The following is a 14,769-nucleotide window of genomic DNA, read 5'->3' on the forward strand; positions in this document are numbered from 1 at the left end:
CTCACCACGGCTAAAACTGCATGAGAACGACTGAACAAGTTCATTTTTAATATTTAGTGAGAAAATCAGTTTTCTAAAATGACACTGCCGCTGTTTTATCATTGGGTGTGGGAGAAAGAAATTGCTGCACATCCATGTGGCTTTGGTGCAACCGCAGCCTAAGTCCTCTCCCCATTTGAAAACAAAACAGATACATTTACCTGCCTTTCTCCATTAATAATATGGTGCAGATGAATAAGACGGCCGAGCCACAGCGTTTCTCCAATCGCATCACTGCGCCTATGCCTTCACATATGTGATGCCCTGATGTGTAGCGAACATGCCTCTTTGTCCCCTTGTGTTCAATCTTCAGGCCCGAGCCCTCTCAGGCTGAGAGGATAACATCAGCGGTCGCTGAAAAGAAGCACCGGCCCGTATTTATTTACCCAGCCTACCAATCCCCCCTGTCCTTGCCTTCGCCGTGACCTTCGCTAATCGTACGGCTGCTTCTCTGGTCGACGCGCTGAACAGATAAGATCTGAATGTATGGAAGTCTCAGCGAGAAGAAAGAGAAAAAGGAATCGAGAGCCAAGGTCTGGAAGTCAGGGAATTATTTTTAATCACGGATGTGGCCTACGTGTTCAATTACTTGTCATTTAAAAGTATGGGCATGTGCTATTGAAGACCCATAATAAATGCAAGCGAGGACTTATGGTTTGGAGAAACTTGGACTTCCAGTCTCCTCTCATCTCAGGATTTCACGCAAAGGAAAACATGTATCCTTGCCTATATGATGCAGCGTCGAGTAGGATAAGACCTGCACACTTACCTTCTGCCTTATATCCTGAACAAGAGAAGCATAAAAACAAAAGGGGAGAGAGGGAAAACAACAAATGTGAAAAAGACAGTGATTCATCCATCATCTTCATGAATTCGACATTTAGATTGGCTCGGTATTCACAAGATTAGGATGACTGCCGGGCTGCAAGCGGCTCTGGCTGAGCACTCGCACTTCGCTCTTCCGCAGTCGCACGCGCGCTCTATATGCGCGGCATACATCCCGGGCCCGCCGCGCGGCACATATGCATTCGCAGTAATCTAATTTGAAACTCAAACACACGCTCTCGCCACCAGACTGCGGAAGACTGTCCCGTGAAACGCAGTCATGCGGAGAAGCCCGGGGGCGCTCCGCTCAGAGCGGTGCAGGATGTCGGAGGAGGCGAGCCGGGGTTTTGAAGGAGATACGAAATGCACGTAGCAAAGGGGGGGGAAGGAAAAAAAAAAATCCAATCTCCACTCGCCTGATAACCATCTGTGTTCAGCTACTCAATGCACTGCAGGCGGAGCTGCATGCTCTATGCATTGTGATGAGGAGTGTCACAGAGGGGTCGTCCTCGCGTGAGACGAGTGGGGAAAGTTTCAAAGTCAAGGGGATGCAGCGCGTTTCGGCCACTGCACATTGCGACAGGAAACTACTGACGCTGGAAAACACCTTCCTAAGTGCACACACACACACGCAAGCACATGCCCAACTCAGCTTCACAGGGGATGTCTATGTCTAAAAGAGCGCTATGTCAATAGGTAGATAAAGGCGTGCTTGAACTGGGTCACAAATGTAGCAAAAAGATAGATTTCCGACGCAGAGGGATCTTTATCCTGCATGTACCAGGATTCTGCTTTCCAAGGTCACACACACCACTATCCAGCTGGAACTATAGAGTTGAGTGCAAATTGTGTTGAATAATAACAACAACAAAAAAATACAACATCTTCTTTTTCGTCTTCTTTTTCCTACAGCACAACCTGTTAACATTCTGCAGCTTTTGTCTTGCAACCACCCGATTGACTCGTACCCGTGCTGGCCAGAGATGCCAGCAGATGTGAAACAAAAACTTAACCTGAGCTGCAAAATTTGACCGGGGGATGAAAGTACCCTGAAAGACGGCCCCCAGAAAGTCACCCACAAGTGCACAAGAAGTGTCGCCCCTCAGATGTGCTATCGATTCCAAGAGTACAATCAGGCCCTCGCTGATAGATTGGCGGAGTTTTTTCTCGGAGTCTCAATTGCCGAGGTGCCTAGAAACTGTCTCACTTTTGTAAGAAAGAGAAGAGAAATGATGGGATCGAGGGTAAAGGGATCGGGGGGGGAGTGTGGGGAGGGGAGGAGGAGCACCTTCACAAAAGTCTCCAAACAAAAGTTGCACTGATGGGCAGCCGCTGCAGATTTCAGGAGGAGAAATGCACGCAGCAGATGCCCAAAAACAAATAAAGGCTCAGACGCTGATCCCAAACGCACACACCAGCGCGTGCTGCACACATCCACACCCGGGGGCCGCGCGCTGCGGCAGGAGCAGCTGGACCCGCAGAGAGTGGGCGGGGCCATGAAGGCGAGACTAAAGGCGTCATTAAAAGAGGAGAGTTTGTGACAGAAATGTGCACCCAGGGATTTTCTCTCCTTTCTGTTGCCCCCCTCTCGGCTCAGCTTTAATGTGTCAGTGCTCGGCTCCGTGCGGACGGCCAGCCATGTGTGTGTTCAATTTTCCATGCAAGCAGGTAAGGTTGGCACACACACACACACACACACACACACACACACACACACACACACACACACACACACACACACACACACACACACACACACACACAGAGGCCCCGGACCCAAACACACAATGTCAGAATTACTTCCGACTGATTAGGCCCATTGAGTCAGCTTTAAAGATAATCTAATCATACTAAAGGCCAGACAATGGGGCAGACTTCACCACTGACCGTACGCCTTTTGTCCCCTCAATGAAGAGGCGGGTACCGGTTGAGGGTGGAAGAGAGGCAGGACTAAGGGGCGGAGACTGGGGGGTAGAGAGGAGCTGGAGAGTGGCAAAATTTGAACATTTGGGGGGAAAAAAAAAAAACCCACAGAAAAGACAGAAAAAAGAGGACTATATAGAATGTTATTTATCATGCGTTGCGACAGAGAAATGGAACTTGGAGCAAAGTGGGCCACTTTCACTTCAAGCAGGAAGTTGAAGAAAGACTGCGAAGCAGGGGTAGAGATAGAGCAGGAGATTCTCGAGTAAACAGGAGAAAATTGAACACCTGAAGTTCTTTCATGGCTCCCGAAGACAATGATGATGATCCGCAGTCGCAACACGCCTGTCAATCACTCTACTCTGTAGAGACGAAGCAGAATTTTCCCCCACTTCTTTTATCACCGAGCCTAATTTAGGCCCACTTAATGTAATTTTTCCTGTGCAAGCAACTCTTCCCTTGGCGCTGGGAAGCGCCAACACGGCGTTGACAGGGACCCACCGTCTGAAAGCCCAGCAAACTTTTTCCCTTGCCCTTCGCGTCACTGTCCTCCCGGTCACTTATTAAGTACAGTCGCAACGGTGGCGAAGGGGTGACATGCGCTCGCGAGTGAGACCGCCGTGGTCAGATTAAACGGATCGTTTAGGCGAGGTGAACGCCTCTGTGAATATCAATTAGCCCGCCGCTGAATAATTAAGGACGGCCATGTTTTTTAATTAGCCCGCTTTTGCCGCAGTGCGAGCTGGGAGTCAGGGCGTTGGAGGAGAGGAGGAGGAGAGCAGGAAAGGAGGATGGAAGAGGGATGAGCTCGGTTGGATTCTGCTGTGTCAGGACCGCCGACCCACCTCCTGTTCCCCTTTTTTTTTTTTTCACCGATTTGCTCTGCTTGCACTCGCACTCCTTTTTCCTTGAAGTGCGCCGTCTTCACTTTATTCCTTCCGAGCATCCAAGTGTGCCGATACAAAAATATCTCCCGCCTGCAGGCTGGTTGAGCGGCTCGCGGCAACGGCATGTGTGAGAACGTTTCATACTTAATGAGGCGTTTATGGTACAATTACATCATGTTACTTCGCTCCTCTCCTTTTTTTTTTTTCTTAAAGAGACTTCATAAAGCCTTGGAGGCTAATCATGGCCATCCTAAATATAAACATGACTTGCTTCATTATCTAATGTCTCTGCTGCGCCCGCAAAGATCCCCTTGGCCTAACAAGCACTTATTTCTACCCAAACCCTGAGCTCAACGTTAACCGAGCCACGAGATGTTTTCATAATTTAATAGATAAAAACTGAATAATTTATTCTTCAAGTCATTCGTTACCCTCATACAGTGGAGGTTATTAGCTTCTCATTGTGGAGGACGAAGCGCTGTGACTACCTGTCAAACACGTGGATATGAATCTGAAAATGCTTTGGCTTCCCACCACAAAAGGAACTCGCCCATTTTAAATAATACAATTGGAACACATTTTAGACGGTGTTTTCTAAATTTCTAAATTTAAAAAAAAAAACAATCAAATACGGCTAAAAGGTTTTGACGCTCCCATGAGGAGGTTTTTCAGACAAATCGATACTGAGATATATCGCAAAAGTGTCATGGAAACATTTTTTTTTACGCATTTACACGTGACTGGATGTGACGTACGGGGGTCACGTGACCAGTTCACTTAAATTGAAAATGCCGCGTTATGTTTGGACGGAGGAGCAGACGGAATATTTTTTACAGGTAATCAAAGAGAAAAATATAACAATCATTCTTGACAGCAAATAAATGTCAACAAACAAAAGCAAACGTAATTCTCGTAATATCTCGCAGGGCAAGATTTTATGAGAATGAAGGCTGATGCGCTTCACACTATTCAATGGAAACACCTGAAAATCACAATTGTACTTTGTCGAAATTGTAGAAACATCGCTTTTATTTTGCCAAAAACTGTAATGGAAATGCAGCTACAGTTGGCTCTCTGCAAAACCTGACCACAAGAGAATCCATCTCCTGGCATGCAAAAATCACATGTTGCTGGCATTATAAACGTACGCCACTGGCAATCTAGAAGCCGATTCCAAACGATTTTTTTGACTTGTTTAAAGAAAAAAATTATTAAAAATCACATTGTGGCTATTAACGAATTCTATATGTATCAGTTTCTCCATTTCACACCTCAGTGGCGGGCCCCCCCCCAATACTCCAACACTGAGGTGACTCACAGTTACAACAATTGCCCATCGCACGCTTATAAATCACTTCAGATGAAAATCCCGCCGTGATCAATAGAGCACAAATCAAATCTCATCGCATTAACTAACAGCACCTCATCCATAACCTCGTCGTCTTTAGGCTCCCCCCTGCGCCTCTGCCACCGTCCGCTCAGGCCTGATTGACCCCTGTCACCGACAGCATTATAATCAATGCTCCCCCCTACCGCCAAAGCGGGTGCGGCGGCACGGTGGGTCAGCGCCACTCACCGGGACCCATCTATCACAGACCTGCCCGACAGGGACCTGTGACAAACTAATACTGAAGCCGTCGCCGGGGCTGAGGGTCCGGCGCGCTCCCACAGGCGGCGGCGAGGGTCAAAGGGCGCAGCAATGTGACTGTGTTCCGCTGTTAATTGGCACTGCCGAGGTGAATGCGGCGTGTTGGAAGGGCAGAGATGGATGAAGGTAAGGGAGGGGAAGTTCATGGGCTGCGGAAGATGAGAGGGAGGTGGAGAGACGGGCCTGACGGAATATGGATGGCCAGACGGTTGTTCTGACAGTTGTTGCCGGAGCTGTCACACCAAGCCTGGAGATGAGAATATATATTTTTTCTCCTCGAGATTTGATATAAAAAAATCTTGTTAAGGCAGAGCGGCGAATCTTTTTCACAGCCAATCGAATGCATCAGACGCACAACCAAAGAAGACTCACACACGTGTCCCTCCCACACATCTTGCCGCGTCTCGTAGTTTTTTTTTTTTTTTTACCTCTTGAGCCAATGGCAATCCCGTCTTTTGAAAGCTATCATTAGCAGATCAGCGCTAAGTGGCAGAGTGTTAAAATGAAATCACCTTTCGGGGGCCTCTGCGGCAGAATTATGTATTGCTCTTGGAGCCACTATTACGCCATAAGTCTCAGTAGCGGCGGTTGTAAAACGACGTGGAGAACCATTTACTTTGCCAGGGTTAATTAACGTGGCAGTGTTTGCAGAGGAGCGATAGAGCTGCGAGGTCCAAGGCAAGCTATTACACTCCAATGGAGGTGGTGGGGTAATGGGCGACAAACTGTGTCAGATGTTGTGTTGCCGTCTAATGGGCCCAACATTGACGGGTAAAATGTAAAGGGCGACACACTGTCCGGCACTTTCTCACAAACACGTCGCACTGGCTAAAAAAGACAATAAATCATTTTATACCACTGACACCATTGCAGTCAAGCTAGGTACTGATTTTTTATTTTCTTTTTGTCTCTGTAAAGATGAATTAGTGTCTTTTGCAAATGTCCGGACTCGTGTGAAAACCTGTGGGAACTTAATCTTGACTGACCGGACAATGGATGGCGCATCCCCCACCGAGGAGACAGGCTGCAGACTGAGTCGTTCCCTACTTGGGGATTTTTACTCCGCTGAAAAATGATGCTGCGACCTGGCAGGTCAAAGGGCTGACCTGCCAAGGACAAGGACCGGGGAGGCCAGGACTCAGGGGTCAACGGGCAGGAGGTGTAGGTGGTTAGTGTGGGCGTCTCAGTGTTTTGTGCGCCTATCTTAACTGCTGCCTGTTTAGGATCGCATTAAAATGAAGTGTCCTCGCCGAGTCTGTGCCTCGGTGATTCAACGAGGGGTCACCGGAGGTCGTGACGTGAGCCAGCTGGCCTTAATTTTTGCTGACATGGACGGCGTCAAACCCACTCGCACGCTCAGATCTCGTTCTTTCGCTGCTGCTGCTGCTTATGTCCAAAATATGCAGACGTTTCAAAAGTATACCAAGTCATCTGGAAGACAGATGAGACCGGGTTTTCTTTAACATGTGCTTCAAGTTTGAAAAAAAAAAAAAAAGCTCTGATACGGTGAGAGCGTGGAGAGAACGCTCGACAACTTGGTGGAAATATGGACATTTTCACTTCCCGTTCCACCTCTGCTGGAGAAACTCCCACCAGCACCGCACTCCGCTGCGAGCTCCACCGCTGAGGGACAGCAGCAACATCTGCTGGCTCACGGATTGATTAATTGGCTGATCGGCCGCCCGCAGTATAAACTGATTGATTGATCATCCCGCGGCAGGAGCCGCCTTTATCTGGAGCCCTGGGGAGCAAAGCTCTGGAGGTCCCCGCTCATCTGTCATGTCCAACACACGGGCGAAGATGAGGGAGAGATGAGGAGCTGCGGGTTCATTACCAAGACACAAGACACTGTGTTGGAAGGGGAGCGTGGGGGGTGAATAGAAGAAGCCAAGAAAAGTAACATGGGAACCGGCAGCGTGGAGGGGTGGGGGAAGGTTGCTGAGAGAACAAAGGAAACTTGGGCACAAAGGAGATGAGGATAAAAAAAAACGTGGCCTGGTGCTCGAGAAAGGAACCACTGAGGACATCACAGTGTCTTTCTTGGAACGTCTCACAACTCAACTCAACGTTGTTTTTCTGGAGCTTAAAAGTGGCCACAAAGTGAGCGATCTGCTTTTCTTCTCGAACTAAATGTAAAAGCTGATGGCTGATCTTGAGCCATCACTGGGCAGCGTTAATTTTGACAGCAAAATTGGATTTAGTTTCATTTATAGTCTTTTGACTAAAATGTTATTTACTTTCAGTCATAATTGAATCATCTAAATTGCTTTAGTTTTAGTCGAGAACATATAATCATTTCAGTTGACTAAAATTACAGTAGATTTAGTGGATTCCTGATATCTACGCACCACAGTTTTTAAAAAGTCTTTCATTTTCTTTCATATCAAATGCAAAGTGCGTCCGAATGTCCTGTGGCCTCTTCCTCCCTGGTATTGACATTTGGTCTCAAACTAGTCTGTACCAGATAATCTGTGTGTACGTACTAGGTCACTTCCTGACCACGTTGCTCTGATTGGTTTTCTTCCCAACTCCTCCTGCAACTTTCTAAATCGTGATTTCCTTCCACAAGCGCAATGAGCTCTGATTGGATCTCTTCTCCGGCAGACATTTTTGTCTCGTTTTCGTTCGTTTACGAAAATGTCAATACACCTTGTCATCGTCTCAGTCTTTGTGAATTAATTTTTATTTAGTTGCCGTCTTGTCAGAAAAAAAGTTTTTTGAGCTAGGACAAAACATTTTTTTTTTTGTCAACATAATTAACACTGCCACTGGGATATTAATCCATCAACCGAAAACTGATACATTCATTAAAAATCAAAGCAGCCGTTATTTGCAGCCGCAGTGTCAAAGTGCCTCAATACTTGGAGCGTTCCGCATGTCAAGTCACGTCCTCGTGTGATTACGGTTGCGGCCACATTGTCCATTTTTTAGGGCAAGTCTGCTCACGCTGCGTATTAATGCATATGCATTACAGCCAGCAGCAGGTGGTCCTTCCACTCCTGATGGGCCTGGGAGGGGGGTTACGGCCCACCACCACGCGTCTGTCTATCAAGGCCGTGTCAGCAGTTTCAGGGTCACCTTTAATCCACCCCCTCCCCACCTCCACGGCTCCAGAATCCACACGGTGTAGCTTCCGCTGCCATTCCCTCCTTGTCTCCATTTACTGCAGGTCTTTAAGTTCTTCTCATCGGCCCATCAACTACACCACCTACAACACCATTAGAAGAGGAAACTGTCCACCTCATTAATACCGCAATCCTTTTAGAGCCGGTGGCGGGTTTAAAAAAAAAAGAGAGAAAAAAGGGAAACGGGTTGGATCAAAACAAAGCCAAGCCATTTGAACGTCTAACATCAAACTATCGCAGACCTTCAGCACTGACAGGCAGTCACTTTTACAGCTCATTTAATACAGCTGAGAAAATCAAACCCATGCAGGAGCTATAAAACTATCTGAGGGAGACTAATGCCTTCAGGGACAAACAAAAATCAGTTATTCTCACTGTGGTGGAAATAAAATGTAGAAATAATCAAAAGTTGAACACTGAGTCTTGAGTGCAGCCCCCCTCTCCCCCCAACCCAACGCACACAGAAAAAAATGGACCAATTTTCTCTGTACATAATAGAAGCAGTATTAGGTAATGACTTGGCGTTTACACAGGTCAAATGCATTCATTCACATAAAAAAACATTGAATTCATTCTGGTCAATGATTTTTTTTCTAAAATGCACGGAACAATCAAGGATGAATGCATACATAAAGACCTGAACCACCTGTGAGACTGAGGCAGCAAATTGGCTGCGGACTCCGCTGTCAGGAAGGAGCTCTCCTGACGCCGGCCTCCATCAATCAACGGAGGCGGCCGTGTACTCCGGATGCTCGTCGTGCCAATTAGCCGACAGACTAAGGGCCTGGCACGGAAAACCAGCCAAGGGCCATTTCCAATTACAAGCTGACCTTCCTCCACGCTGGCCCCCGACGTTTGGGCAACGCACAGCTGGCAGAGGGGAGGGACGGTCCGCCGCCAAAATGTAAATGACAGATAAGTGGGCCTCCTCCAAGACACCAACTAAAGAGCAAAAACAGAGACGGGCAGAAAAGAGGAATACGTATGTGCGGCGCATTTTCAGCAGGGAGCGACGGAAAAGGGCAGTGGTGCCAAATACAATCACATGCTACGTGCTTCTTTTTTTTTGCAGAGAAAAAGCTTGACTTTTTTTAATGTCAGTGCCGATGTATACTGTGCACGCAGAGATACATTTTTTCCCCCCTCTCGGGCCTGTTAGCATACACGTGTTCAATCTGTAATTGTAGCTCCCCCTCTGGGCCGCACAATGAAATTTCAATAACACCTGAGCGGCGGTTTGAAACACGGCAGACGTAATATCACACAAAGGGATTCGGAGTTGTGGCGGCGAGTGCGAGGCGCTGAAAACAAGTCTCTCTCGGTCCTGAAGAGCAAAAACAGACGCTTCAAAACTAATTTCCCTAACGTCAACGTCACTGCACGTCGAGATAAACGTGGGCGACAGGGAATCCAATACAATTGCGGTACCAAGTCAGACCACTGCCAAGATTTTACCTCAAATTACAACCTGCAAAAGGTGTAATTACTGTCTTTCTTTCTTTTTTCTGCTTGGAAAGACGTCTGTTATGACAAAGGTAAATAAGGGGGGGGGGGGGGGGGGAATGAATGTGTTACTTTTTTACCCGAGTCCGACCTCTGCTCTTTGCCACATCACTGCCTCACCGCCAGGCGTCTGTGGAGTAAACTCATCACACGGGCTCTGTGCGAGGCTAGATGGAGGCCGGCTGAAGAGGTTACTCCAACAACAGCCGAGGGAACTGGAGTCAAAGATAGGATGCAATTTGTCCTTGGCGAGCTGAGCAAATCCAAAAATATATGTAAATCACAGCATAGCACTTCTCCCCTTTATCTCACTCCAAAGTAACAGACATGAGGACATTCTCTCGCCTCAATCTTCCTTTTTAGGCTGTGATGTAGAAAGCAAGAGTAATAAAAAAGAAAAAGATTTTTTTTTTTAAATACCACCAACAGGCACCAATTCAAAACCCAGCAAGCCTCCTTTAATACCTAGGAAATTAAATTGTCACCCTATTATCGGCTGGGGCCAGTCAGCTGTATCTAAAACGCAACAGCGCACAACTGAATAACACAAGGTTTAGAAAAAAGAAGAAAGGAAAAAGAAAGAAAACAGTATTTTCTGGGAGACTGCAGTTTTTTAGTTTTTTTAATTATTTTTTTCTGAGAAAATGTGAGGGAAAGATGAACACCCAGGTGAGCAAAGGGGGCGCACTGCATTAAAAATGTTTACCTGGAGTAATTTTGGAGCAAGTCAAGCGTCAAATGAAACCGCAGCACAGGAACGAAGCAAGAGACTGATTTCCTCTTTGAGCTTTGACAGGCTGGACATGAAGTGTGTGTGTGTGTGTGTGTGTGTGTGTGTGTGTGTATGTGTGTGTCTGTTTGTGTGTGTGGACAACAAAATAAACGCTCACGATGTGCTGTGTTATCCCATGCTGTGAGAAAGCTGGGCGGGGGGGGGGGGGGGGGGACAAAAAAAAAAACCCTGGGAATTACATAAACTGTCGGCGTGCGCGTGACAGACAGAAACAGATGGAGCAACAAAAGCGCGCCACGCTACAAGGCTCCTTGGTGGAACGGCGGAACTGGATGGGAACATGTCGCGTTCTGTTTCAAACCGAGAACTCGTCTGTCATCTCCGAGTGCTGCGCTTTGACTGAAGGGACTCCAGCTAGCGGCCGAGGTGTCACGTGATCCGAGGCTCCGAGGAGGCGAACTGAGCGGGACGCGGGAGGGAGGGAGGGAGGGAGGGAAACGCACAGCAACCACATCCTGCTTGCAAATGACTGGTCATTATTTCAGTCAAGTCCATCTGCTCCTGTCTATTTTATCTATATTTATTTATTTGCAGAGCTTGATCTGATCCCTGGATGAGAGGAAGAACCACCTCTTGAGGCGGCCACCTCCAGCCCGGTCACCCTGCTTACGCTGCCAACTAGTGGTGACAACGGGCTGTTTCCAAACCCCCACGCGGTTGCGGCGTTAATGCAAGGGTGCGGCAGGTGCAGCGCTGAATAAGCGCTGCACGAGCGGCCGCACGCAGCTGTGACGCTCAATGTGACTCACTGTCAACCCACAGCGACCAGAGCTATTAGGGTTTTATCCTGTGACCACCTTCTCAACTTTTGTTGTTATTCTTGCTTGCAAAGTAAACTGCAGGCAAAAAGGCAACCCTGCTCACTCAATTCAAGTCGAACTATAAGGTTTCTTTGTATAATACAAAAAAGTGAGTGCATTTCAGCCCATTCGCCATGAGCAGCACCACCCACTGCCATTGCCAGCAGGTACGGCTGCAGCCCGAGCTACTGTTTGCAGCCAAGAAAGATTGATGACTATGAGTTTGATTGAAAAGTCCGCCTAAGGGCCGGAGTGTGTGTCTCGGGTGAGACGGCGGCGGCGGCGGCGGCGGCAGGGGCGGCGGCGGCCAGTGATTGATTGGCCACTGGGCCACTTTGGCTCCGCGGGGAGCGGACTTGTTGAAAATCAAAACAGGGGTCGCTGGGAGTCTAAGGTTTCATTAAAACGCAGATGTGTGGCGTGACAGATGGATTCGAAGCGCTAATATAACAGTAACACGGCCCGTTCAGGACATATGCTGGTGTGTCTACGTCCAAAACCACTGATATGTCTGCACATAAAGAGAAGATCATTAAATACGGCGGCTGAACAGACGACAGAGAGGAAAACATACTGCGGTGGACGTGAGCAGCATCAGACTGCAGGCCCAGTGCGGCCGACTTACTTGTTCATGCCACAATCAGAACTTGAGACTGAAAAAAATTGGAATTGGGTCAGTGGCACCATCTAGTGTCAGTCTGAGACTGGACTGGGCTTTTGTGAAGTCTTTCTATTTGCATATGAACAAATTAAAAAAAAAAGAAAAAGACACAACTCCCAACAAACCAGAAGCAAACTATTTAATTCTGCAGGCCAGTTAAAAACCACCACCACTCTTTTGACTGCGAGTGTTTTTCCTTTCCATCACTGCCGCCCCCCGAATTCAGCTCGAGTGGCAAGAACACTTGTGAGCACCAACACCGGATGTGTTCCCCACTCGAGGCAGCAGAACCCTGGGAACCCCAACAACAAGGCACATGACAGCACACACAGGCGGCGGCCACGGCCCTGTGAAGTTTCAATTACTGCTTGGACTCTCTAGCCGGCGACTGCCAGTCAGCCTGACAGGGAGAGGAGTGACTGGTGGCGGAGACGCCTGAAAGACAAGCACTCCCCATCAAGGTGCGAGGAAAACACTCAGAGCCGGGGAACGAGCAGCACGGCGCGAGGTAATAAAACCTTGCGTCGGGAATTTCCGATGTCTCCGGTTCACGAGGAAGAAGTATTAAAAAAAAAAAGGAACTGCGGAAATTTCAAGATAATTGGGTCTGAAAATGGAATACAGTTTTTCTTCCGAGTCCGATACTGATCCAAAAGAAATATTACCAATTAATAATCTATTCTTATCAAAGCTTAAAGATTAAAATAACGCAAATCTACTTTCCTTTCACCGGAGTAATTTTTTAAACGTCACTTTTCGAAAAAAAAAAAATCTGCTAAAATTAAAAGATCATCTGTTTCCCTCAGTAATTAACAGGAGCAATAGTTCGCAACAAAGAAAAAACAACAATTGGGGATACACGAGCGGAATCTAAAATCCACAATAACCAAAATGATACCCCACTGTCACCCAGGGCCGGGTCTCCAGAACGGGTGTCACTGTAATTGGCGCAGCGGCGGCTTTGGAGGTTACGGTCATTATCGGCGAGCATGGCGAGGCATAACTGCCCGTAGCGTTGCCTTCATTGTGTGTGAAGTAGAAGTGTCGGCCGCTGGTGATGGAGGTCCCATAGCTGGACGTGACCTGGGTCTTAATCAAGTTGGGGTTGAGGGGGGGAGAGAAAAAAAAATCAATAAGGCGCTGGACAAAAAGGCGTGAACTGCAGCTGCCTTAGATAAATGTTGTTGCTTTTGTTTAAGGCAAGGAACGTGGCAGCCTGTTCAAAATCAATTAAAACGCTGCAAAGACCAAAACAACAAGCGTCGAGATGTGATTAAATGTTTGCTTCCACCATTTTTAGAATTGGAAATTCTTAAAAGGTCCGACGCTGTGCTCATTTCCACATCTTATTTTCATCACTGGACTCAACACTGTGTGAAGTGGAGACGGACTGCATACAAAACACTCAGCAACAACACAACAGCAAGTTTAGCCCTCGGTTTACAGCCGGCCACAGAAATGTTGGGTTTGAGCTCCCACCTTTTGTAGGACCTTCCACACGTTTGAAAAGAGACAAAAGCTAAGAGGGTGGAACCAACGGCTGGCTGAGGGCACTGCGGCTAACCCAGGAGTGGTGTTGTCCCCCTTTATGACATCACAAAGAGGCCTGTTTCCAGAACATGCTTCAGCGAACATTTTCAGAACAGTGGAGGAAGCAAAACAAGGATGGACTTTTCTCTTCATTAAAAGTCCACATACACAAAATACTGCAAGAAAATATTTGCCTCCAACATGATGTGGGACCCTTAAATGTGTTTCCAGACTTTCCCGTCTGAAACAAAATTCCTCCACAGCAGAGATTGATAGACCAGCAACACTTGAGATATTTCCTTATCTAGTCAACACTCTCCTCTGTCACTTCAACAATGCTGAAAACAAAACATTATTTCTCCTGACACTTAAACTGTCAGGGAGCCGAGATAAATCCACCGTTTTTCAAAAACACTCACCGGTTTAAGCAATTTCGGGGGGAATTTTTTTTTTTTTTCCAGGGGCACTAAGAGGATTTTATGAGTCAACACTTGTCGCAGTGGAGCAGAATCGGTCAGATGTTGAATGATGCAAAAGTTTCAGCCACCAGGTTTCAAGTTATCTGGGCCAGGGCTTAGCGTTACACCTTGATTAATTGCTTCTAAAACTATCAGTGCAGTATAGAACATACAACAGGAGGTGATCGCAGGTTGACGGGGGGGAAAGGAGAGAACAAATCACCTCTGAGCGCTCTATCAGACCCCAGATTATGTGCTTAGTGCAGCAAATCGCTCCCCCACCCCCACCCCCCACCCCCCAGACGGAGCTCTCTCTTGATCAACTTATCGACTTCGCCCGCTATTAAAATCCATTTCCAGCCTGCGATTGCTGGTCCTCGCAGTGTTTTGCAACAAGGGAAAATTGAATTACCAGGAGAAGCAATACAGAGGAGCTCAGCTACTAAGTGTAATGGCTGTTTTGAGAAAACCCTACAAGGAAAATTAGCCAAGTGAAGCTCATATTCCTGTATTAAAAGCTTAATATTGTTGCATTAGTAGCTCATCTAAGAGAAAATACACCTAAAATGGCAAACTC

At 47.3% G+C, this 14,769-nt stretch overlaps 1 protein-coding gene across 6 annotated transcripts in view; it reads right to left on the bottom strand.

Annotated features, from left to right (window-relative positions):
* The window catches only part of chchd3a (coiled-coil-helix-coiled-coil-helix domain containing 3a), a 56,059-nt gene that overhangs the window by 22,482 nt on the left and 18,808 nt on the right, over nucleotides 1–14,769 (bottom strand). For 4 of the 6 annotated variants that reach the window (XM_076030190.1, XM_076030193.1, XM_076030192.1 and 1 more), the window contains one exon: nucleotides 809–823. The exons of the other annotated variants lie outside the window; for them this stretch is intronic. In XM_076030190.1, the coding sequence (XP_075886305.1) occupies nucleotides 809–823 (15 nt within the window). The remainder of the gene's footprint in view (nucleotides 1–808; nucleotides 824–14,769) is intronic. 6 annotated transcript variants of the gene reach the window in all.

The sequence above is a fragment of the Nelusetta ayraudi genome, unplaced genomic scaffold, assembly GCF_046127955.1.
Source record: "Nelusetta ayraudi isolate G7.1 ecotype Tasmania unplaced genomic scaffold, CSIRO-AGI_Nayr_v1 ptg000027l, whole genome shotgun sequence".
In the NCBI taxonomy this organism is placed as follows: Eukaryota; Metazoa; Chordata; class Actinopteri; order Tetraodontiformes; family Monacanthidae; genus Nelusetta; species Nelusetta ayraudi.